Below are 27259 nucleotides of genomic sequence, written 5' to 3'. Positions count from 1 at the left end.
TTGACTCTTATTTTAATACTGTTGACCAAAAAAAAAAAAAAAAAAAAAATTGAACAGCACTGTGGGATGCATTAGCAGGAGTGTTGTAAGCAAGACATGAGAAGTAATACTTCCATTCAACTCAGCACTGTTAAGGCTTGGAGTATTGGGTCCAGTTGTAGGCACTATACTTCTGGAAAGATGTGAACAAATTGGAGAAAGTCCAGAAGAGAGTAACAAAACTGACTTAAAAGTCTAGAAAACATGACCTAGGAGGAAAGATTGGAAAAAAAAAATGGGTTTGGTTAGTCTGGAGAAGACTAAGGCCTGGTCTACACTGATGACTTAGGTCGAATTAAAGTCACTTAAGTCGACTTAATAACACCTGCTTCTACACTGGCACCACTCTTAATTCTTATTAAGGTGCTTGTAAAATCGATTTAAGACCATCTCTGCAAGTGGCGTAGCGCATAATTCGAATTTATGTCAACTTAGTGTCAGTGTAGAGGCAAAGGAACTTAATTAGAATTAATTGACTTCCAGAATGTATCCCACAATGCCCTGTTTTGACTGTTCTGGACAGTCGCGCTGTGCTGCTCAGTGGTCATGCTAGCAGGAAAAGTCCCCTCCCCTCAAGCCCTGGGAAGATTTGAATTTTCATTTCCTGTGCAGCCAGCGTTGGGAGAGCTTTGCCACTGACTGTTCTCCACATGGCTACTGCAAAGCCCAAATGCGCTCCAGCATGGAGTCAACCAGAGGTCTTAGATCTCATCAGGCTGTGGGTGAGTCCATTCTGGCTCAGCTCAGAGCCAGCAAAAGGAATCTGGATATTTATGTGAAGATATCCCAGGGCATGCTGGAGAAGGGACACCAGAGGGATGCTCAGCAGTGCTGCGTGAAGATTAAGGAGCTGCGCCAGTCCTATCAGAAAGCCAGGGAAGCTAACAGCCATTCTGGCTCATCGCCCAAAAAATGCAGGTTCTATGATGAGGTGCATGCAATTCTAGGTGGGGATCCCACCACGGTGCCTCCCTGCAGCATCGATACTTCCGCTCGGTCACAGTCTATGAATAATGATGAGGACTCCATGGACAACGAAGAGGAGGAGGAAGCTGAGGAGAGCAAGGTGCAGGAGAGCGGGGTGTCTGTTCTCCCCAAAAGTCAGGACTTAATCCTGACCCCTGAGCAGTCCAGCAGCACACAGGACAGCACAAATGATCCCAGGGAAGGCACATCTGGTGAGTTTTCTTTCTTAGCGTTTCTGTCCTTGTACATGGGGGGGGAGGAGGTGGCACAAAGGGGATCTCGGGTGTTTCGGTGAATGATCTGGGGGGTTACCCAGGGATCAGGTTTTTTTTATGTGATGAGAAAAGGTACATTTATCATCAATTGATATCTCATGTAAAATTTAATGTATGTAATCTGTTATCCCTAGAAAAACTTTTCAGGGGAGGGCTGCCTTGTTCCTCACTCCACGGTAGGATTCTTTGCTGCAATCAAGGTAACCAGCATCATGGTGGAACTACTGTGCCTAGCAAATCTGTGTGTTAAGCATAGCCTCCCCCTCCACGGTATCAGCAGTTCCTCTCTGTGTTGGTTTAAAATACAAGCAGAGAGAGGAAGTCCTTTGCTACATTGTATCATGGGATCATTATCTAAATTGTTACTTTTGTATCATGTTCTTCACTATGCTAACTGTGGCTACCTTGTTACTTTTCTTTCATTATGTAGACACCTCGGCGTTGGACCGACCCTTAAGAAATGCTGCGGACAGACTGTCTCAGATTAGAAAGGGAACTGAGATGACATGTTTAGGGAGCTCATGAATGCCTCAGCAGCCACAGAGACAGAGCAAAGAGTGAGGTGGCTGATCTTGTCACAGAATATGGACATGAACCGGGAGAGTTGCTGAGAAATGCTGGAGCATGATCGCAGTACCATGCAGGAAATGCTGTGGATCATGTGGGACCAGGCACACATGCTCCGGCAGCTTGTGGAGCTTCAGGAGGAGCGGAGGCAGGACAGAGTCCTGCTGCAGCCCCTCCATAATGCTCCTCAACCGACTGCTTTGCCTCCCTCCCCCACCCCCACCAGGTCTCAGAGGAGATTGTCCAGGCTACAGTACATGCTCTCCTCCTCCCCGGTGCAGGCGAGCAGAAAGCTGTGGCGGCCACCCTACCCCTTGAGACCGTGAATGAACCCTCCCCCCTACCTGCCCCCATTACTTGAATGTTCAGAAATAAAGTTTTGCATCATTTCAACACGTTTCTTTATTAAATCATATCTTGTTCAGGAGGGATTTGGTGGGTACAGATATCTTTGGGGGGGGGGGGGGTTCACCGAAGGCAAACAATATACAGGAACAGAAATCAGTCCTGCAATCCATTGCAGAACCTGCTTTTTTTTTTTAAAGCTTCCCTAATGCAAAGCGCTCCGTGGTTAGCTCTCAGCGTAGTGCTGGCATCTGGCTGCTCATAACTGGCGGCCAGTCTTTCTGCCTCCTCAGCCCAACCCTGGGGGAACCTCTCACCCTTCACTTCACACACATTATGAAGAACACAGCAAGCAGATATCACAGAAGGGAGGTACTTCTCACTCATATCCATCCTAGTGAGGAGACTCCTCCATCTACCCTTTAAAGGCCCAAAGGCACATTCTACAACCATTCTGCAACTGCTTAACCTCTTATTAAAACACTCCTTGTCACTGTCAAGGTGACCCGTGTACAGCTTCATTAGCCAGGAGAGGAAGGGGTAAGCAGGATCCCCCAGGATCACTAGGGGTGTTTTCACACCCCCGATGTGAATTTTTTGGTCAGGGAGGAGAGTGCCCGCCTGCATCTTAGAGAACAGTCCTGAGTTCCGAAATACACGAGTGTCATGCACCTTCCCAGACCACCCCATATAGATGTCTGTGAAACGACCCCTGTGATCCACAAACCCCTGCAGGACCATGGAAAAGTACCCCTTGTGGTTTATATACTTGGTCGCTAGGTGTGCAGGCGCTAAGATGGAGATGTGCGTCCCATCAATGACCCCCCTGCAGTTTGGGAAGCCCATCGTGGCAAACCCCTCCATTATATCCTGCACATTTCCCAAAGTTACTAGCCTTCATAGCAGAAGTCTGTTTATGGCACTGAACTCTTGATTCAAGGCTATGCCCACTGTAGATTTACTGACTCCGAATTGATTCCCAACCGAGCGGTAACAGTCAGGGGTTGCCTGCTTCCACAGAGAGATGGCAACTCTCTTCTCCACCATCCTAGCTTGTCTCAAGTGAGTGTTCACGCACTTTAGGGATGGGGCCAGCTCCGAGCACAGTTCGAGGAAAGTTGCCTCTTGCATCCTAAAGGTTTTGCAACCACTGATCATCATCCCACAGCTGCATAACAATGCAGTCCCACCAGTCTGTGCTTGTTTTCCTGCATGAGAACCTGTGCTCCAGGGACTGCAGATGACATGTTACAGCCTGCAGCAATTGGGAATTGTTCTGCTTGATGGCTTGTAGCAGGTCAGCCTCGGTGGCATTGGTGTAGTGTCGTCTTCGCCTTCTTGCTCTATTTCTAAAATAAGCGATGATAAGCTGCAATGTATTTGTCATGCTCACAATTATAGTGCAGAGTTGAGTTGGATCCATGTATCTGCAGCAATGACGATCGTGGGGAGTAAAAAAAGGCATGAAAATACTTTCCCTGTTTGTTTGGAGGAGAGGAAGAGTGGGGGAAGCACCCTTGCATCCTGGGATGAAGACGCTCATCCCCACAGCCACTGTGGCTAGTTGCCCTGTGGGATAGCTACCCACGTTGCACTGCTTTCTAATTCGACTTAAGGCTGGGCAGTGTGAACGCAAGAGACCAGTGCAAACACCGTAGTGTGTACACTGCTGCGATTTCTAAAAATCGCCTGCTGAAAGTCAAATTAAACAAAGTTGACTTCCCACGGCAGTGTAGACATAGCCTAAGTGGGGGGACAGGTCATAAGTCTTCACGTACATCAAAGGTTGTTAGAAAAAAGAGGGTGATAAATTGTTCTCCTTAATCACTGAGGACAGGACATGGAGTAAGGGCTTCAATTTCAGCAAGGAAGATTGAGGTTAGACATTAAGGAAATGTTTCCTAACTGTAAGGATCGTTAACCACTGAGACAATTACCTAGGGAGATAGTGGTATCTTCATCATTTGGAGGTTTTTAAGAACAAGTTAGACAACCACCTGTCAGATGATCTGATAATCTTTAGTTCTGCTTCAGTGGAGGGAACTGAAGTGGATAAGCTATTGAGGTCCCTTCCAGTCCTACATTTCTATGATTTTTCTGCTTATTGTGCCAACGCACTTATAAGAAAAGTAATAAACTGCATCAGAGCAAGAAATACACTATAGGAGAATATTTATTGTAAACTAAAAAAACACCCATAACCCTTACATTCAATGACTCTCCACACCTCCTAATCCTTCAGTATTTTTCCAAATGCTGGATGTGATCATTTAAATTTTTTTCTGAATACTGACAGCAATTTTTAGCCACCAACAGAACATATAAATCATCAGTTCTAATTAAGATAAAATGTTGAGTTAATAGGAGAGGTAGATAAAGATAGGGAAGCAGCTCTAAGGGTAAAGGTAAACATTATAGGTTCATTTCTGCCAGATGTGTCTCAAACAAGGGAGAGGTCATATGTGAACAAGCAGAGGAGACTGGGGCAAAAAAAAGCCACCTCTCCTTAGTAAATTTAAAAACTCTTTCCCCATTCCTCTCTTGACAGTGCCAATAAGGGATCCGATGGCAAGCAACTAGAACTCAGGTAGCATGCTGGATGTTTTCTGAGGCAGTGAGCAAATAGTAGGAACCAAGAAGATAATCCAGAGATGTTTTGATTCTTGCTATGACTGACTAACCCAAAGCTAATAATTAATACTTCTAATACTTAATGGCCTGGGACTGGGGGGTAAAACTTGCATGGATTCTGTTGTGTCCCTGGTGGATTTACAAATTATTCTGGACTATAACAGTGAGGAGTCTGGCTTCCATGACTGAGTTAATAAAGAATCATATTTGTGTAATGGATAGCATTTTTACTGAGTACAGCTATCCTTGAGAAGGTTGCCTGCAGTATCCCCTGGAGTAACATTTAGAATTATATTAAATTCAGTGAATCATAGCAGCTACCACACATTCGGCAATGATCATGACAGTCTCACTTTTCGGTGTTCCAGAATACTATAAACAACTCAAAAATGCCATTTGTTGTTGGAATAAAATTAAATTCTGAGTTGGTTGGGAATTTTCCATTGGAATTATTTTCTGACAATGTGTGGTTTCTGCAAAATTTAAATTCTCTGGGAAACTGCAATTTCCCCCCCAATTTTTTTTTAATCAGAAAAATTGAAATGAAATATTTTGTTTTCAGTTGGCTTGACCTGAATTGGAATATTTCATTTAATTGAAATGACCTGAAATGTTGTATTTCGAATCAGTTAAAAAATGCCCCAAACACTAACCAGCATTCCCCCAGAGCATTGACTTGCAAGAGTAGTAATTTGGGCCCCCATCGTCTCCTATGAGCCACGTTCCCTGGAGGACTGCATCTCCCGCAATGAAATGTGGACTTAGCTGCAAATGCAGTTTAACGTTTAAGAAAACAAAATAAAACATTCTGGGATGTCAAAATTGTTTCATTTTGATCAAATATGTTGAAACTTGTTTTGATATTTCTGAATAGAAATGGTTTTGGAATTTTGGTTCCTCAACAATTAAAAAAAACTTCAACTTTTTGTCCTGTTTCAGGCCCAAAACAAATATTGAAATGTTAGCATTTCTTATGGGATGGAAATTCCAAATTTTGTTCTCCCCTGATAAGTTTCATTGGTTGCTGTTTATACAAGAAAGTCATACATCTAGCTTTAGAACCTTAGACTTCATTTATTAAGAGCTACCTCACTCATGTACAATTAATGAAATTCCTCCACTTTAGTGTACAGGTGTACGGATGTAGCCCATTGTTAACTATTGTGCAATACTACAGATTTTTTTTAAGTCTGTTGTCTCCAACATTTGTTTCTCACGCTATCTATGTATTTAGAGGTGAGCCAGAATCCTTTGAGACTTTAAGCAATATCAGAGCTGGGTAAAAAAGACCCAAGGCACACACATCTCTTGTACTAATGGGTGGGGTACTAATGGGTGGGTAATCCTGTTACTTTAAATATCTGCTTTCTATATGCATCTCTGTTATGCAAGTCATCTGATTAGAGTGCTTTGTTTTTCAGCTGTGAGAGCATATCCATGGCAATGCATAATAAATCAGAATTAATTAACTTTAAACATTTTTTCATTTGTTTTAATAAACAATCTTGCTATTTATGCTTTTTGAATTTCACTTAAAATTGATAAATTAAAGAGGTTGTTGTATTTTAAGTGGCAATCTGAAAGATGAATAAATGTGCTTATCTAATAGGTTCTTTGCAAGGATAATTTCTAATTTTTGTAGGAATGTGTAGCCTGAAAACGAAGAAATCAAGTCCTTTATTTGCACTCTTCTTGACAAATACTAATGCTGTAAATTATACAGCTGTTCTTCCCCTGTATGGATTTTGTAGTGCTCAGAGCGATTTATAGGTCGAGTGCAGCTGCTGAAAGTCATTTATTCTCAGTTCTGTATTAAATCTGTCATATACAAATGCATTAACATTCAGTACAGAGCTCAAGGGCTTAAGACTTTTTTCCTCTCTCTGAGTTGCTGTCCTGAAAATGTTTGCAAGGTATGCAGAAAATATTTTTAAAAAGATTAAACTGATGTATTAAAAAGAGCCATTTTTAGCGTTTCTCCATGGTGAATATTTGAAACCAGCTCATTTTGCGATTTGCACTGAACAGCCAAGACAAAAATCTCCTGTCATCATTAACAAATTGGGCATGCTTCTAAGCTTGTTTTGATGAATTACGATTTCAGTTTAGTTTGCTTGTATGCCACCCTTAATGTACGTCAACTGTGTGTACATATGTTCAAGTTTCAGAAATTTAATATCTTTGCAGTTTTTTAGGATCATGTGTCTATCCTTGAAAGAGAGAGTACAGCTTTGATTCATATTATTCATCAGTTTATTTTATCTTACTGAAGCTTTTTAATATAAAAATGGGAACTATGCTTACATGAAATATTTGCGAAGTATACAAAAAAGTGCATATAAAGATCCATATGTTGTAGTTATAATAGTAATTAGAACATGACAAGAAAACCAAAGGCTAGGGGCCACAGCCATTATTCAAATGTGTAATTTCTAACAGAATAGCACTTGAAATGTCTGTCTTTTATCAGTTATGTATCTGTTTATTCTTGATTTCACATAGTTGAAGCCAAGATATTTAGAAAACTTGAACTAGTCTGTATCCAGGACCAGGAGAAATCTATATCTGGGTGAGTCTGACCTGATTTATTACAGAAAGAAGGTGCTGAGCTCTTGTGGTGAGTGGAATATGACACAGGGTATATGTAATGAAAAGGAGACCATACAACTGCCATAAAACAAAAGCCCCATCAGAGTGGCATCTGACAACCTGGGAATTAATGGAAACCATTGACAATCTTTCATATCCTCATGTACCAGTTGTTACAGGCCACATAGACCCTGCTGCCTGAAAGGGTCAAAGGGAAGCCTAGTGGTCAGAACTGGCAGTGGATCTTAGGTTCAGAGTCGGCAGTAGCCCAAGTTGGCAGTGGTCAGTGAAAAATTCAGATGCGGTCAGTTGATGTTTTTTAAATGTTAAGGATTTTTATTGTAAATTAATTTAAATTTCTAAACAAATTTGACCCGAAAAACAATGTTTTTGTTGACAGTGTGTAAACTGGACATTTTGACAATTTAAGAAGTTTTTCCAATTTTTTTCGTAACAGGAAATTTGTCGAAACCAATACTTTTCATAAACTACTTTGATTTTGATGAATCAGCATTTTCTGATAAGTTTTGTTGAAAAATTCCTAAACAGCCCTAATCACTCTTATTGAATGCCCACTTAAATCATATTTACTGATAGTATTTTATACTTGCCATACCTTTGCCATACCTAAAAATGAAAGGCACTGTATAAAATCAAAATCTATATATTATAGTTTTGAGTTTTTATAAGACCTTTATATGCAGAATTGTCCCAATACTACATTTCTTGCAGACCTCAAATTCCCATTGGAATCAGCAGCAATTGGTCCTACTTTATCATATCTTCCTGTCTCCTTTCTTGGCTTTGCCACAGAGTTGGAGTTTAAATGTAGGCAAGCTAGTTAAACTATCTGTGTCTTAGTTTCTCCCTTTGTATAATCTCAGAAGTGCTATGAAACTTTGAGATCTTTATCATAGGAATGTAGGTTGGAAGGGACCTCAAAGTCATCAAATCCAGCCCTCTGTGCTGTGGCAGGACCAAGTAAACCCAGACCAGTCCTGACAGGTGTTTGGACAATCTGTTTTTAAAAACTTCCAGTGATAGGGATTCCACAACCTCCTTTGTGATCCTATTCCAGAGCTTAACTACCCTTATAGTTAGAAAGGTTTTCCTAATATCTAACCTTAAATCTGTCCTGCTGTAGATTTAAGCCCATTACCACTTATCCTATTTTCAGTGGACATGAAGAACAATTAATTGCAGTCCTGTTTATAATAGCCCTTTAACATATTTGAAAACTGTTATCAGGTCCCCCCTCGGTTTTCTTTTCTCCAGACTAAACATGCCTAGTATTTTTAACCTTTCCTCATAGGTCAGGTTTTCTAAACCTTGTATCATTTTTGTTACTCTCCTTTAGACTCTCTCCAATTTGTCCATATCTTTCCCAAATTGTGGAAACAGTACTCCAGTTGAGGCCTCACCAATGCGGAGAAGAGTGGAACAATTATCTTGCATCTCTTATGTACAACACTGCAATTAATACACCGTAAATGACATTAGCTTTTTTCGCAACTGCATACATTTGTTGACTTGTATTCAATTTGTGATCCATGATAGCTCTAGATCCTTTTCAGCAGTACCACCATCCAGTTATTCCCCCTATTGTCATTTCGCATTTGATTTTTCCTTCCTAAGTGAAGTACTCTGCACTTGTCTTTATTGAATTTCATTTTGTTTAATTCAGACAAATTCTTTAGTTTGCAAAGGTCATTTGGAATTCTAATGCTGTTCTCCAAAGTTTTAGCAAGCCCTCCCATCTTGGAGTCATCTGCAAATTGTGTTAGTATACTCTCCACTCCATTATCCTAGACATTAATGAAAATATGAATAGTATCAGATCCAAGACTGACCCCTGCAGTACCTCACTAGATACGGTCTCCCAGTTTGACAGCAAACCATTAAATATGGTCATCTAATCAGTTGTGCACCCAAATTATAGTAATTCCATCTAGACCACATTTATCTAGTTTGCTTATAAGAATGTCATGTGGGACAGTGTCAAAAGCCTTACTAAATTCAATAGATTTCACATTTCCAGCTTCTTCCTATCCATTAGTCCAGTAACCCTGCCAGAGAAGAAAGTTAGGTTTGGATTGGCATGATTTATTATTGAGAAATCGATGCTGACTATTCCTTATAGCCCTGTTATCTTCCAAGTGCTTACAAATTGATTGTTTAATAATTTGTTTCAGTGTCTTTCCAGGTATTAAAGTTAGGCTGACAGGTCTATAATTCCCTGGGTCCTCTTTTTCCTTTTAAAGATAGGTACTATGTTTGTCTTTCTCCAGTCTTTTGGGACCTCACTCGTCTTCCATGAGTTCTCAAAGATAATTGCTAATGATTCTGAGATTTCTTCAGCTAGTTCCTTAAGTACCTAAGGATGAATGTCATCAGACGCTGCCAATTTGAATATATGTAATTTATCTAATATTCTTTAGCCTATTCTTTCCCTAATTTCATTTGCATTCCTTCCACCTTTTTGTTAATATTAATTGTGCTGAGTATGTGTTTTCCATTAACCTGTTTAGTGAAGACTGAAACAAAATAGAAAGCTGTGGTGTTTAAAGCCTATGATGCCATAAAAGTATAGATTGCAGTTATTATTGTTAATTTGTTCTTAGAGATGCATTTTCATTTTGCGTGGTCATTGCTCTTCCCTTTGACCATTTTCCCTCCCCCTCTTTTTTTTGCCCATTCGTTTGTTTTCATGTTTTGCTTGGTTGGCTCATCCTTTTACATCGTATACAGTAGAGCTGTGCAAATAACTGATTTTTTTTGGTTCATTAGACATTTGGAAAAAATTAAAAAGTGCTTTAGGTTGACTTGAAAAGAAATTTTTTGACAACTTATGATGAATCAAAAAGTCAAGTTCATTTGGGGATTAACAAAATGAAGTTTTAAAAACATATTTAATTTAAAAAAAAATGGAAGGAAAATTTGAAAAATTTATGATGAAATAAAAAAAATCAAAACAAAACATTTAATGGGGGGATTTCTTTAAAGCTATTTTTTAAATGGAAAAAAATTGGTGACATTGACATGAATTTGTGAAACGTTTGTCAACCCGAATGTGCATTTTTTACCCCCCTCCTCCCCCCCACAAATTTTTGGTTGAAAAATTTCGTCAGCTCTAATATACAGTTAATCTCCAGATTGTCTTCATATGGAACAGAATATCTATTCTTTTCATGACTGTATTTGTATTCGAAACAGTTATTGTTCCTGTTTTAGCCACATGGTTGTTCTGTTTTATATTTATTTGGAAATAGTACCACATTTCAGAAGCCTCAGACTTTCTTTGGTTTTTCAAGGTCCAGGGTGTTAGATCACTACTTTGTAAGGCTGCCAGTAGCAACTATTATTTTATCCAATATTGAAAACTCTCCTCTCTCTTCACTTTCAGGAACTGAGTTCTGAATCATTCTAACTGGATTATGAAAATGCTTTTTAAGAGCTGTATTAGTGACTCAATAAAAAGTTAAAAAAAACCCCAACAGTCCCCCCACCCAAACCACCGCTACAACTATTTCTACAGGACAGATCTAGCTGGGTGATATGGGCTATTGCTCTGACAATATCAAGCACTGAAAAATAAGCCCTTATACAGGTAAAGACTTGCACATTAGGAGTAGGCACATTGACTAAAATGCGACTATTCACGGGTGAAATCCTGGACATATTACAATCAAAAGAAGCTTTGCCATTGATTTCAATGAGGCCAAGATTTCACCCATATTTTCAGTCAAGTACAGGTGTAAGTCTTTGTTTCAGGACCTTATTCATGATAACACTGAATGTGTAAAATGCTTTAGATATGCAATTTATAGGACATTTATAGTCAAAATGTAGCAAAAAGAAACGGACAACAGAAGGCTACCAATAAATCTGATCTTTATGAAATTGTGCATACACACATTTTTGTATAAGTTTGCAAACAGGCTGTTTGAATTTTAGAGTTCCAATAACTTTTTAATCATTTATATGTTTGTTATATTGCATTCATGGAACAATATGGGAATGCTCCAGGAGCCAAAATAATTGAAAATATTTTGATGATTAAAATAAGTTTTGAAAATGAACTTACACTTGGACTCAGTGAGAAAAGATATGGTGAATCTTTAATAGTAAATTAGAGGTGAAATCATTTGACTCAGGATCCTGATTTAGAACACTTTAAACTTTGGGATTATTTGGATCTCTGTTCTGGTTTTGATTCAATATAATTATGCAATATTTGGATCCAAATTCAGGTACAAACAAGCCCAAAGTTCAGAGAAGTCTGAATGCTATTTTTGTTTTAGTCCATTTCTAACAGAAATACAATCAGAACAGAGGGCTAATGAAATAACTTGAAAATGTAAAACAAATATTTTATCCAGTTAGGTTAAAGTCCTAGATCCAGGGTGGTCTGTTTCTTATTCAGGAGTGGCCCTGCATGAGAGGCTCCAGGCAGCTGTGGGGATATTCACAAGTCCCGGCTGCGTGCTGTGGACTTCGAGTTTGTCCTAGTAGATGAGAGCGTTTCCTTGACGAGACTTCGGGTGTCTGAGAGGAAAACCCTGACCACTGTGTGTGTTTATGCACCTAACAGCAGTTCAGAGTACTCAGTTTTGGAGACTGTGGGATTGGTGCTTGATAGAGTGCCACCTTTCGACTCTGTCTGATAACGTGTGACCTTTCGACTCTGTCGTTCTACTGGGGAACTCCCAGATCTGGACCCAAAAGATAAGCTGTTGTTGGACTTGTGCTAGTCATGGATTGTCCATAATGAACACCATGTTTGAACACAAGGTTGCTCATAAATGTACCTGGTACCAGAGCACCTTGGGCCAAAGATTGGTGATTGACTTTGTAGTCATTTCATCGGACCTACAACCATATGTTCTGGACACTAGGTGAATTGGATCGGATGCATGGGATGCCAGCTGCGTAGACATGGGAGGCCCAAACGATCAGTGCAATTCTCCTCAGAATGTTCGGTAGAGGACCCTGTGAGGAAAGACTTCAATTCCTACTTCTGGAAGAACTTCTCCTGCATTCAGGGTGAGGTTGTGGACATCGAGTCCGAGTGGACCATGTTCAGGGCCTCAATCATTGAGGCAGCCATGAAAAGCTGTGGCCTGAAGGCAGTTGGGTCCTATCATGGTGGCAACACTAGGACCTACTGGTGGACACTGGTGGTGAGGAAAGCTGTCAAGGCAAAGAAGGAGGCCTTCTGAGAAATGATCATGAATCGGACTACTGATATGACTGAGAGGTGCCAATGAGTTAGGAGGGCTGCTGCTGTGACCGTCATTGAAGTGAAAGCCTGGGAGAAGTTTGGAAAGACCATGGAGAAGGACTACTGGATGGCCTCAAAGGTGTTCTGGCAAATGTTTCATTGCTTTAGGAGGGGTCAGCAGGACGTTGCCCAAGCTGTATTCAGCAAGGGTGGTGAAATGCTGATGGAGACTGAGAAGATTGTTGAGAGGCGGAAGGAGCACTTTGAGGAACTCCTCAACCCGGTGGACATGCCTTCTTTTAAGAGGCAGTGCGGGAACTCCCGCAGTGGAATCGGATATATTTCTGTTGATGAGATCACTGCAGCAGTAAAGTGCCTTCATAGCAGTAAGGCAGCAAGGTAGATGAGATTCGCTCTGAGAGGTTGAAATCACTGCACAAAGGTGGGGTGTCATGGTAAACGTGCCTCTTCAATGTTGCATGGAAAGCAGGTGAAGTACCTTGGGATTAGCAAACTGGGATTGTGGTCCCCATCCACCCACAGAGATTTTCCACTGTCATCTTTCTTCCCCTCCTTTAAGAAAAAAATAGAATGCCAAGTTTTGATTCAGATAACTCAATCTTAAAATATCCTGTTGAACATCCATTCAAGTGAATCCATTCAAATTCTTCCCTCAGGAGGTGTTGGAGTGAAGTTTGCCCTTCTCCTGCTATGGAGGCCAAACCCCCTACTTCCACCAAGGAGGCTACAAAGTGCCATCTTCGCAGGCCATATTCATGGAGTCCTCAGGTCTGATCTGCACTGTCTCCTGGTCCCCTGCTATTCTCCTGTGACTGACTGACTGCTCTTTAAAGAGAGGTTCTCTTGGTGAGGTGGGGCTACAGTGAAGCTTCAAGCTGTACAAATTTTTCCAAGTATTCCATGGGAGCTAAAGGGAGAAGGAGGTAACAATGTGCACCAAGACCCTGTACTTGGTAAACCTCTTCTCAACCTGCCCCTCCCATTCTCAGATTCCTAGTTATATAGGGCAGAGAGTATTTACTGTGGTTGTTTGGAGTGCTTAGGTATACTTTCTACAAGACAGTGGTGGTGGTGGTGGTGGTGGTGGTGGGGTTGGGGGGGGATGAGGGGCGGGAGGTGAATGGTGCCATAGAAGTCAGGCCTGTACAGGACCTCTTGCATGGATCTCAGAAGGACATACAGAAATAATACATTTTTGCAAAAGCCTTAAGAACTCTTGGTGTAAAAAGCTTCTTCTTCTGGTGCCCATACTACTGGTGTTCTATAATCATTGCCATTTGTCATTCATTTCTTAAAGGACCAATCACACTTCCAAGTTCTGTTGTGACTGCTCCAGCTTTGATTTCCATAACTCTGTGAGGTGTATACATGAATGTTCCCATTTCTGGTGATCTGTTGCCATAATTGCTTTTCATATTTAGTCTTAAACTGGATTCTAAAGAGTCTTGATCACCACATGATTATGTCAAGTTCAGAGCTCTTTACTTTCAGTGGTGGGCATTAACTTCGCGGGTCTGACATATCAATGATTAATATATTAGTGATTTCTGACAATGAAGACCAGACTCTTTTTTTTTTTTCCCTCTGAGACAAATGCTGTATTTGTCTTAAAGGATAGTGTGGTGTTTACTTTAACAGACCAACTTGTATGCAGTGTTGTTGTTGCTTTGTTGGTCCTAGGATATTAGAGAGATGGGGTGGGTGAGAACATCTTTTATAGGACCAACTTCTGTTGGTGAGAAGGACATGGACTGAATGGATACACTGGATTTATGGCTTATTACCATAGCCTATAACCCACTGTGATGGAAAGCAAGGGGTTAAAAGCAGCCCCTTATGGAGACTGCAGGAGGCAGCCAATCAGGGCCCAGAGGGCTCACATAAAAGGGAGCTGCAGGGAAGAGCAAGTAAGTGGGTGCTCAGGGAGTGAGGACTATCTCCTGGGGGGCTGAGAGAAGAGACAGCAACTTGGACAGACCAGCTGCTAGCAGGGACGGGGGAGCAGAGGGAACTCCTGGCTGGCTGCTGTGACTAGCTGGCTCAAGACCCTGAGAAAAGGGCGAAGAAGGTACTAGAGTTGTGGGGAAGAGGCTGAGGGAACTTAAGCAGAGAAATTAAGGACAGGCAGCAGGAGGCTGCTAGCTACAGGGTCCCTGGGTTGGGACCCAGAGTAGTGGGCGTGCCTGGGTCCCTTCCACTTGCCATTGGGGAAGTGTCTGGATTGCACTGAGATACTTCCAATTTACCCTTCCCACGAAAGGGGGAAAACATGGGTGGTGACATGTCCGGAGGGCTGAGTCATGAAGGAGATGCTGCAGTTCTTGGACCGAGGTGGGTCTGCAAGTGGAGTTGAGGACAGGAGAGGCACTACTAGGGGAGGGCGTGCTGGCTGAGAGAGCTAGTCCTTGAGATGGCTGACAGGAGGTGCCACTGTGGTAAGTGAGCTCACTCACACCCACTAAATGCCATATTCCAGGTTTCCCCCTCCTTTTCCCCTTATGACTAGAGAGGTGTTCGTGGGTCACTTTACCTTGAATGGTCCCTTGAAATATGTGTTAATTACATGCTAAACAATCTGTTCCACCTTGTATTCAGCTGTGACACTGAATACATTTCCCAGATCTGAAGAAGAGCCCTGTGTAAACTTGAAAGCCTGTCTTTCTCACCAACAGAAGTTGGCCCAATAAAATACATTACCTCACTCACCTTGTCTCTCTAATATGTCAACTTAACACTAAAAGGTCCAACTGCAGAGCTGACGACAGATTCTGAACAACTGGTTATTAATTCCAGCCCTTCAGTGTCACAGAAACAGAAATCCAAACAGAGTTAAGAATTAAATCCTGAAATGTTGACAAAAGTAGATAGGGCATTTTATGACATTATATTAATTCTGACTTTTGGAAAACTTATAAATGACTTACTGCAACAATAGGGAAATTTGGGAATTAGGTTTTGCATGGGTTGTGACAAGATGTTAAAAAGTCGGTTCTCGGCAGTGAACTAGTTAAAGAGGGATATAAGAGGATTGCAAGCTATAGGACCCTGGATAAGGATGCAGATCATACTGGTATCAGGAGCTTGAGCCCTGCACGTAAGTGCACACTAATAATGAATTATGGATGATGAGTCTTAAAAGCAGGTGGAGTCAGCTGTAACCAGAATATAAAGAGTTGGAGCCTCATCTAATCTGTCATCGCTTTTATTTCTAAGACTCCTAATACTTGTATCTCAGCATCATTATTTTTATTATTTCTTTCTCTTGTTGCTCTTGCTGTTTTCCTCTTTCAGTCTCACTCCATCTTAGTACAATTTTCTCTTTTAATACTAATACCTAGATTTTAGATAGCACGTTTCACCAGTAGATTTCAAAGCACTTTTATCCACATTTACAGATGAGAAAATGAGTTAGAGAGGGGATGTGACTTGCCCAAGGTCACCCAACAAATAAGTGGTAGCAGAACTGGGATGAGATCCCATGGCTTGAATCCCAGTCCAGTGCTCTATCTGCTAGGCCACACTGCCTCCCCCTTTATTTCGTTTTTCTCCCATTTTATGAATTCATAAAGTTTTCCCTTGTATGTTAGTCTACCTCTTTTCTTCCTCCCTCCCACTTGCTTCTGATTTCTTTCCTTTGTTACTGGTTGAAGATCAGGAAGAATCTCTTCTGCAGTTGCTCTAGGTCACAGTGAGTTTCTAAGTTTAAGGACCCTTCTCCTGCTGGGTGAAGCAGATGCTTTGTCAGTTCCTGGGGCACTCTTGCTTCCACTCTAACTGTATTGGTAAATGAAATTATGTTTACACTAGGAAAATAAATGTATGTTTAACATACGTTAGGTAACATATTAACTAGCATGTGTTCAAATTCTAGTCTACACAATGCAAGTTGTAGTTTTAATACATTCTAAACTGGTTAACATAAACCCTTCCTCTCCTCCCGTCTGAGTGTTAAAACTATACTTACCTTTTAACACATTTTAGTTAACATATATTAACTGACCAAATACATTTAAAAATACTTCCCCCCCCTTCCCTACTAAAGACCAGCTTTGGAAAGGGTGGCTAAGGTGTGGAATTCTGCTGCAAGCTGTCTCAGTTTCAGAACAAGTGATGTTACACTGCTTTGATGCATTTGCTGTGGATAAAAAAATCCAGATGTGGAATCCTAATTTCTTTTTATAACCTAATTTGATAATTGACTTAATTTAACTTCCAGAATATCTAATATTCTGCATTTTTCTATCTTAATGGGAGATTAATTAAATGAAAAGAAACACCTGGAAGTTTGCCAAAGTACTGTTTAAGATGTCTGATCACTAACTTTCATACTATGTTTTTAAACTGCTTTAGGATCTGAAAGAATACAGAGAGACTTTGGTGAACTAACTGTTTCACTCCCACTTTGTCTGATGTGGGGAAAGCAGGAGCTGCTTGTCCCCCTCCTTTTATTTTAAAGTTTAAATTCTAGCTTCCTGCCATATGGTAACATCGGAGAAGACAGCTAGTCTCCATGATAAAAACATTGGCTTCACTGCAGAGGAAATGCCCGTCTACTGTCACACATTCAGTGGCAATGAAATCCAGATGCTCTCTTCTCTTGTCAAAAAAGAGAAAATAATGAAGCTGAGAAAATCCTGTTTGATCTTCTTAAATATTTGTAATCTTCCTTTTTATAAAGGCTTCAAACAATATTTTTTCACAGTTTTTAAACCAAGGAATTTCTGACTTCCTCTACCTAACCCACTGTGGCCCTGTCCACACTGGGAGCAGGAATGGTGTGTTGCCAAGCAGGGCTCACCAAAAACAATGTTGTTTCTAATACTATTCTGCTTAGTATGGGTTTAACACTGTTTCACTGACCAATGTGGACAGGAAGGTTTTTTTAAAACATAGAAGGAGAATTACAGACAGTATTCAAAAACTAGGGATAAGCACAGATTTTCAGAGATGTTTTAGGTATCTAACGAGGCAAATAGGTGCCTATTGGGATTTTCAGAAGTGTGCCAGCAAGTGAAATCAATGGGATTTAGGTGACTAATCTGTGTCTGAAAATCCCACTAAGCGACTGTTTCTTTAGGTGCCTAACTACCTTTGAAGATCTGATCCTATCCATAGTTTATGAATATAGTTGGATTGTTGGTCCTAATCCTGCAAACAGATCTGTTAAAGTTTTGTTTGACTTCATTGGGATTCTGCATAGTAGTAAGCATTTACTTAAGTGGATTTGTTTTCAGTATCGTTGTTCTAGTCTATTTGTGAAACAAATGTTATAGCCATAACTGTTTGAAAATCATTTCTCACATTTTTACAACCGCTTGTGTGAATGAGGCCTCTGTATATTGGTTGTGTGATTGGTACTTGTGTATAATATCTGCACATTATTCTAGAAGTTAGTGAAGAACTTGGGAGAGAGGAGAGATTTTTTGTAATAGGTCGGCTAAGTCTTAGACATACAAAATCATCAGGAAAAACATGATTTTCCAGAAGAAGAGCTGCAGATATCCCCTGAAACATGAAAAAGTTTTAGTGGCATGCTGACAAGGAACAGGCAAATTTTGTAATGTGGTCTATTTTAATTGAGAGGATGTATCTTATAGACCCTAACAAGTCATGTTGTAATCTGGTCTTGCCTAGCTCAGAAAGATGAGTGTTTGGTGATTCAGGTGATTGGTAACAGACGAAAGCTAGCTTTATTTCTTTAGGATATTTGTATCAATTTGAATACCATCATTATAGATAAAAATACAGCCAGTATCATTTCTGGTCATAGCTGATGGGTTTATTGTAATCAGTGCTTCACCAAGTAGTAAGCAATATTATTAAAGTATTTTCTGTGTGAAAAATGTCTCTCTTCTCTTATTGTCAAATAATTTCTAGAGATGGAGGGATTTGAAATAAATCTCAAGATAATTGCAGATGATTTTGGAATAAGGTATTCAAAATGTTAACTTTTAAAACAGGATCCCAATTAATTTGCAAATATTGCTAAAACATATATTTTTCTTTTTTCTCTCAATATTCTATGCGTACAATATACCCCAATGTAACTGACCAAATTATAATATCTAGAATGCGAAACTGTGCTTTTTAATTGACGTATAACACATTTTTAGTAATAAAAGGAAATTATGCATTTGAGCAAAAATGTTCAAACTTGATGTCTAAAATTAGACCCTTAAATAAAAATGGCCTAACTTTTCTTGATGTTGAGCACTCATGTCTCCCATTAAACTCAGTAGGAATATAGTAACTCTGAAGATCAAGCCTTTTTTATTTCAGAACCTAAATATGGATTGAAATGCCTACTCTGGGCACCCAAATGTGACCACTTTCTCTTCATCTCTAACAGGTACAGAAAACAAGGATGAAAACAAGTTTCAGTGATATTTTTAAAATTAGTTTTCTAATTGACTTCCCCTCCAATCCCTTTTCCTCTCAGATACAGTCAAGCTTTTCTACTTGCCAGGGAGGACAGGAAACCTACAATATAGTAGCTAAATCTACTATTAGGAAGGATTTCCAGTGAATATCAACCAGAATGTTGTATCTTTTATTTTCTTATTTCTTAAATTTTCTTAAATTTTAAATGTCTTAAATTTTCTTATTTCTTATTTTCTCTTATTTAAGTCTGACATTCCTTACTGAAGGGAATGGTGCATCTTGATTTTAGTTGATGACAATGGATTGCATACACCTTAAAAACTGCACAGAAGTGTACTTAGCAGCTCCTTTCAATTCATCAATGTTTGTTATAATACTGTACATTTTAAAGAGTTGTTTAACTTGCTGTAAATACTTGTAAGATGAATTTTTGTGGTCATTGGAATACAAATTTGTTATATGACTTGTCCCATTTGTGCAGCTAAAACCATTGTCCCAAATGAAATGTTTTGGCATGTTTCTTGTTTCGCTTGTGCAATAAAAAGTTTGTCCAAATCATCCATTCATTCTCTCCATTTGCTGATTGTTCTGTGATACATCATCTCCTTTTGAAGCCCACTGATGATTCCTAGTCTCTTTTCTGAACCCAGATGTCATCGTCCACAGTCATTTATTTTGGGAGTTGGGAGACCTGATGTTGCCTAGGATGGACATCAGATGAGGCAGACAGATTGGGATTTGCCCATGAGTCTGTTTTAATTGGTTTGCATTCTACAAGGTTTCCACAGATCACCTCTATTTATTTGGCTTACATATTCTACAGAGTTTACATAAAATGAGCATTTTGCGGACTAATTAGAGTGCATGGGATTGCCTTGTAATTGTTTTGTTCATTTCTTATGGGTAAATCCCTGCCATTGGTGTTGAGTAACTTCTCAGCTTGGCTGAGGAACTTCTCTATGATCCTCTGTAGACATGTATTTTTAATTTTTTGCGTGTGTGCGCATGTTAGCCAGCATATATTAATCAACAAAAGAAAACTAACAATTAATACCTGCGGATTAAAAAAATAACAGTGAAAAGTAAAATTAATTTTTTAACTGAAAATTCTGGATTCATCTTTCTATTTACTTTTTCCCTATCTAGCTCACATTTTAGGGAGTGGAGTCAGCTTGATCCAGTAAATAAAATATTTGACTGGAAGAGACAAGACCGGGGCTTCAATCCCAGTTATACCACTGATCTGCTGTGTGACCTTGGACACATCAATTCTGTCTCCACGCCCATGTTTTTCTTCCCACCTTTGTCTATCTTATCTGCTTAGACTGTAAGGGCCCGATTTTTTTTAATGTACTTAGACAGCTAAATATGGAGATAGGCATCTAGTAGGACTTTCAAAATTGCCAGTTTCCATCTTTAGCTGTCTAAATACATTAAAAAATCTGACCCTAAGTGCTTTGGAGTAAGGACTATCTCTTTTTGTTTTTGTATAGTGTCCTGGTCTCAGTAGGAAGCCCGTAGGTACTACTGTAACAAAAATAATAATGAAAGATAAAATGTTTAGGCATTATACCAAAATCCGAATCCTGTATAATAAACTAGATAGAAGAAGAGTGCAGAGGGCTCTATCTAGTGTTATCAGGTGTGGAGGGAGGTTGAGTGGTGTCCTGCAAAACTCATCCATTTAATATTACATAAATGATTTCAAAGATGATTAAAATATTGGTGTTAATTCCTTGATAACATTAAGATAGAAAGCAAGTTAATACTTCCAGAGGAACTGCACATTATACTAAACACTAAATAGATTAAGGAAGTGGGTGAGTGACAAATAGTATTCAGTGTCTCAAAACATAGTTAAACATGCATGTAGACTTAATGAAAGAGAATATACATGTAATGGAGTACAACTGTAGGAAACAAATGAAGAAAGGGACACAGAGGAAAAAGTCAGTGATGGAGTTAGTGCTTTTATTAAGAAAAGAAGCAAGTGATGTTCTAAGTTTTATAACTAGGCAAGTGCATTTAACTCAAAGATAATGACTGAATTATAAAAGACTTGGTTTGAAATTTTGTGGAGACTTTGAGGTTGCTTTATAAAGAAAATTAATCTTGAATTCTTTTTAACTTTATTTTGGGGGTGACTTACAGGAAAGATTTAAGAAGCTGTATATATTTAACTTTGAAAAGAGAACATTCAGAAGTAGCATTCAATATATATGGGGGAATACATGTGGCAACCACAGCAATGTGTGAATGAACTTTGTTTATATTAGTAAAACTTATGGGCAAGAACTAAACCTAAGGAGACAGTAGGGTGTGACTCCACAAAGGTACTTAAGTGCCTAAGTCGCATTTTGAGGGCACCTAAATCCCATGTTTAGGTATCACTGTGATCCCCAAAACTCTCGTTTGTCTGCCTCCTAACCCTGTAGGTGTCTAAACTCTCTCAGCTTCTAGCTATGCATACTGCAGTCCTCGCTGTGGGTGCCTATCTCCATCCTGCGCATGTGCACTACTCCCTCATGATAGGTGTCTGGATGCCTAAGCCCCAGAGCAATTCATGAACTAGGAGAGAGAGGTGTTTGGCAGCCTAAGTTGTGTGTGTGTGGGGGGGGGGGGGAGGAAAGGGGGCCATCCAGCAGGTAGCCCTAAGCATGTCTACTGAATTGAACTGCTCAGGCAGGTTCACATGAAACAGTCAGGAGTAGGAGGGCCTCCCTTATAACCTTTATCCTCAGGTAGAATGTGGGAGACACCCATGTCAAGTCCCGTCCCCTTATCCTGGGGAGAAGGGATTTGAATTGGGATCTGCCACTTGTCAGAGTGAATGTCATAGCCACTAGCCTATGGAATATTCTGATGTGAGGCTCCCTTCACCTCTTCTATTGAAGTTTTTCCACTTTAGTTAAAGAATGGAATACTTAAATATTAATTGGGCCAGTGAAAGAGTTAGAATGACTCTAGTCTAGTGAGTAGGACTCTCACCTGAGAGATAACAGGTCCCTCTTCAAATCCCTCCCCCAGAAGAGGAGGGGGACTTGACTCGGGATTTCCCACATCTTGGATGAGTACCCTATTCACTAGGCTAAAGGTTTAAGAGAGGTCCCCCCAGTTGGTTTGTTTCAGGTCTTGCGTGCAATTTAGGCAGCTGAGCACCAATCTTCCCCCAGTCTGTGGATCACTAGCAGAGCTAGGTGCTTTCACCCAGACTAGGGCATGTATCTTCGAGAGGGGAATAGAGTTTACCACACACCCTTCTGGTCAGCATCTCCTATTGGCTAGGTTAGGCTTCCCTTCCTAACGTGCTGGCTTTGTAGACTCCATCATTATGCATCTGCCTCTTCCCTTTCATTGTATAGAGAGCCTAGCACTGAACTCAGACTTTGTGGATCACAGTGTTGTTCCTATGATTTTTCTAGGTGCCATGACACTCAGCATTTTGGGCATGTAGTTATAGGGAAATCTAAAATCACTTACTATTCAAACTCTAACTTTATTGGATACCTATAGAGTCACAGCCTTGGCTTTCCAATCCTTTTCATAATGCTTGCTTGCTTTTATATTTTAAAAAAAAAGTTCTTGGCTGCTATTCACCAGACACTTTGCTAAGACACAACAAGGTTTAGCAGAATGCTGGGGTAGAATCATGTTGTATGAAAGAATCCAGCCTTTGTAGTGTGGGGTTTCATTTATACAATGGCTTATTGATGATTAAAAAGAAATATTAGAAAATAGTTCTATTTATCCTAAGCAAATGATCAATGAGGGAAGCAGTGATTGGCTTCTGTTTAAGGCTCCCTCTGTGTTGCTTTGGCCTAAGACTTCCAAATTAGTCTGAGGAAACAAGATCTGGTTTGATGGTCCCCCAGTCTGCTACAAAAATATGACTTGGAAAAAGGACCCTGCTTGTTCAATATTGAAAGTCCCACTTTCCAGCCATCAGCTTACGGTCAAAGAAGTGACTACTTCATTTTTTAAATAACGTGTTTAGATGCAATGCCCATGGAAGGGCACTGTCACAAGAGAGAGCTTCTCAGCTTGCTAAGGACTCACTGTCTTTTAAGCATTTTTATTGTCCAAACAAACAGTTCCTCAGCTCTCCCTTTACATATAAGACTTTTGCTGCCTCCCCTCCCAGAGGAGTCTGACAGCCCTGCTTTTTTTGTGTTCTGTGGCTTACCTCACTGGGTCTCTGACCCTTTATAGCCCCAGGTGCAGCCTCACCCCCTAAATTAGCCCAAATAGAAGCACTTTTTTTGGCAAAGGGACACGGAACCCCTTTCAGTTATAGGGGCCAGCCACCCTGTGACAGACCCTTATTAATTTCAATGGACTGTCAGCAATTTCCTTCTTATCTTCCAACTCATTCTTGTGCCTTTCATTTCACTGTTCTGCCCACAGTTTGAAAGAATAGAGGCTGGTAACAGGGGCTTCAACTATTCTAAAATATTTCTTTTTGTTCTTGTTCCTCTTCCTTTCCCTCAATTTAATTTCTGCTTTCATTTAAGTCATTTTAAAAATAAGTAATAAAGCGCTGAAAAAGAGAAGTTATAGTAAATCAATCTTGGTTGAATGTAAGTCACTGTTTCTTTTAGCAAATATAGTACAGAATGGAATAATTTGTTTCTACATTACTTGTCAATTTTAGAGTGCTTTAAAAACTTTTTTTTTGCTGGCAGGATTTGAAATCTAGCAATCAACGAGATGAAATTGCAGCAGCACGTGCTTCTCTGAAGGAAAATTCATCTCTTCTACATTCAATTTGTTCAGCTTGTTTGGAACATTCAGATGTTGCATCCCTTACAGCCAGCAAGGACTCAATTTGTAATGAAATACAGAATGCTCTCAATGTCCTTTCTAATGCTTCTCAAGGAATTAAAAATCAGAAGGTTCATCCTACATCTCATTCAGCTATGCTAGGAAGTGCACTTGATGAGCTTGAGGTAGGTAAATATGTAAACATGTACAACTGCACCATGCCCTGGAAAATGACTTAATTTATTTTAAATGAACATAGTGCTTGCTAAAAGTGACATTTGAAAGCATTAGAAACGGAAGTTCTGTTTATTCAGTGTGGACAATATTAGTGTAAGCTTTCCCATAGGGTGCATCAACCTTGACCTTGGTGGTACCACTTCCAGTAGATTAGGTGGTGGTTAGGTCTACAAGTCTGTTCAAATTTTGGCTTCTCTAACATTGCCAACAAGGGTGCTGTTTAGTTCTAGTTGAGTTGAGTTGCTGATGGATACACATGGGAAAGAAACTGAAATAAGCACATCAGTTCATTTTGCAGTTATCAGGTGAAAGCAATTTGAATGATCACTGGCCTGGGCTGGATTTCAACAAGCGTATTGGAATAAAAGACTCTGTCCTAATGCCAGTCACATATGATTGACATAGTTGAAGAGTTTAGGATTTGAATTATGCTTTTTCTGTCATTGTTTAATGAACAAAGACAAGGTGTTTAAGTTAATATCTTTTTATTGGACCAACTTTTGTTGGTGAAAGACAAGCTTTTGAGCCACACTGAGCTTTTCTTCAGGTCATCCAGGGACCAACACAGCTACAACAACACTGCAAAAAATGTTTAACGAATAGATATAATGTAACTAATATGCTTAGACAAAAATTGGGTTTCCGTTTTCAGCAGTTAAGAATGTATTTGAGGAAAGTCCAGTCTCTCTCTTCCCAAGTAACTCTTAATCATTTGAATGAGGTTTTCCCTTTGCATGTCTGGCTTTGACCTGATCTATTTGACATTAGGAAACCAGAGTTCTATTCCCAGCACTGCCACTGGTCTGCTGAGTGACCCTGGGACAAGTCATTTCCTCTCTTTATGCCTCAATATTTCCAAATTGGGCATGATGATATTTACCTCCTTTGTAAAGCACTTTGAGATCTATTGATGTGTAAAGCACTGTATAAGAGCAACGTATAATAATGTTGTTGTTGTTCCTCCTCCTCCTTCTGGAGCTTGAATCTACTCTCTGTACACACTTTCCCTCTAGTAAAGAGTCACTAGCTCTGCATTATGGGCCTGATCCTGCAAGGTGCCCTCAGTCCCATAATGTTAACAGGAGAGTTCCACCTTGTGTAGTTTGGCTCTAATTCTGCAGCCAGTGTTCTTCTCTCAGAATAAGAATACTGTTCTGTGTAACTTGGTTATCAGGATATAAGGATGACTTCTGAGTGGGTGAGAGACCATTCCCACCTAAAGCTAAAGTATCCCAACACCTCTATACATCTGAGTTCTGCTTGTCTGGTGAGCACACATCAGAGAGATGCTGCATAATATAAGAGAATGGACTTAACAGTAAGAGTAACAGAATGATCTGACTAATAATGTTACTAGGTGCCATTGAACCATGCAGTATGTCTTGGAAGTAACTGCTCTCTCTTTAGCCTTTTCTGTACCCTGGAAATTTAAAAAAAATTCCACTGGTGTTACTATTGGACTACATATACACTATGAGCTAATGGTGTGATTCCCCTGCTCGTATACACATACTTGCAGTAGCTCTCATTGAGATAGTATGAGTATGTATATGTGAGCAGTGGAATCGCACCCTTACCTTGTAGTGTAGATGTGATGTTAATTGAGCTTGTGAAAGCCCTAATGTAGATGAGACTTATTTGGCTAGACCATGCCAAATTAATCTGATCCTCAGTAGGTATAACTGATTTAGTGCTAAAAATGCTGGAAATTACCCAGTTGTTTGCCTACATTGGGCTCCCATTATTGCTAACACTGATTCTAACCATTAACAGAACGTCACGTATGCCTCACTTGAATTTTTAATTGTTTTAACATGTGTTAACTAATACATAGATATTAAATATGCTGTTTCAGGACACAGTTATGTTTAACCTCATCCTGCCCAATTTCATTAAAGTGTTAGATAATTAACACCTGAAGAATGACTAACACTTGAAGTGTAGATATACCATTTGTTGCAATAAAATCTGGAATGACGAAAGATGTAGGCTGAAGAATGGAGCTTGTCTAAACTGTTTTCTTTTAACAAAAGTATAGTTTTTGTAAAATTTGCAAGAGGGATAATAAATTTTTCTGATACCACACAATCCATGTCGACTATATAAAATCCATATTTTTTTTATCAGTTTTACTGTTACATTTATTGTTTTAAAAGATAGAGAATAGTGGTAATTCTAGCAAGATCAGAAATTCAACAAAACAGAGGATTTATTTTAGTTAGAAATATAAGAATATGGAAGCTCAGACTTCTGTTAATTTTTTAAATTTTTTTTTACCTACCACAAATGTGAGCTGAGGCTGTATGAGTTAGATAAAGCAAAATGTGTTGAGCATTTACCATTTTTAATGATTTTATAAATGTAAGGGTTGTACTTTATATTCAGAAAGTTGAGTATGGTAGAGACCCAAAGTAACCTTCGCTCTGTCTTGCTCTGGCAAATACAGTGCTGTAAAATAAATTGACGTAGTAAATAGTCTGTTGGAAGCAAATCTCATTAAATCTCTATCATGTTAAAATGTATCAAGGAGTTTACTCAACAAGTATTATACAGAAGCTTTGTAGTATCTTTCAACATTACACGCAATTGGCAGTCTGAAAGTAAATAGAGGTTTATGGCTGAGCAAAACACAGGTAGAATTAGAACATTTTGCCTCCTAAATCCTTGTGTATCAAGAATTCTACAATAAACTCCATAGAACTACTATGACATTCATAATTAAACATAGACTAGTAATGTTTGGTTCTTAATAATTACATGTTAAAAACTGTATTAAAAGAGCATACAGGGCCAGATTCTCTGATGCCTTCCCAGGCTCTTTGCATCATCTGAGTGTAGAGGAGCTCTCAGCTGTTGCAGAGCCACTATGTCTGTTTCCTGTGCCAGCCTCTTCATCCCCTACTTGGCCGCAGCGTATAGGGCATGGCCAGAGTGCAATGCAACTGGCATAGGGTCCCTTAGAGACCACAGCCAGGTGGCATAAATTAGAGAAGCCAAAAGACGGCTTGAACATACACTAGGGCACAGGATGGTACAAATCTGCTCAGAACCTCAAGGTGCTGTAAACAGCTTTCACATTGTTCCAATCCCTCTTTTGGTTGGAGCAGAAGCTGAATGAAGCAGAGAATTTGGGCCTAACCATCTAATTTAAATACTCATTTTCTTCTGAAACTTGTTTTGCTTACTGATCACTGTATTAATTCAGTTGCAGAAAAAGACATTCAGG

At 39.6% G+C, this 27259-nt stretch overlaps 1 protein-coding gene across 3 annotated transcripts in view; it reads left to right on the top strand.

Moving 5' to 3' along the window:
• The window catches only part of CTNNA3 (catenin alpha 3), an 813634-nt gene that overhangs the window by 180179 nt on the left and 606196 nt on the right, over nt 1-27259 (top strand). For all 3 annotated transcript variants that reach the window (XM_067552599.1, XM_067552600.1, XM_067552601.1), the window contains one exon: nt 23718-23981. In XM_067552599.1, the coding sequence (XP_067408700.1) occupies nt 23718-23981 (264 nt within the window). The remainder of the gene's footprint in view (nt 1-23717; nt 23982-27259) is intronic.

Source organism: Emydura macquarii, unplaced genomic scaffold (genome assembly GCF_026122565.2).
Source record: "Emydura macquarii macquarii isolate MOO-44397 ecotype Brisbane River unplaced genomic scaffold, CSIRO-AGI_Emac_v2 contig_1390, whole genome shotgun sequence".
Classification (NCBI taxonomy): domain Eukaryota; kingdom Metazoa; phylum Chordata; order Testudines; family Chelidae; genus Emydura; species Emydura macquarii.
This window is presented reverse-complemented; position numbering and strand designations above follow the sequence as displayed.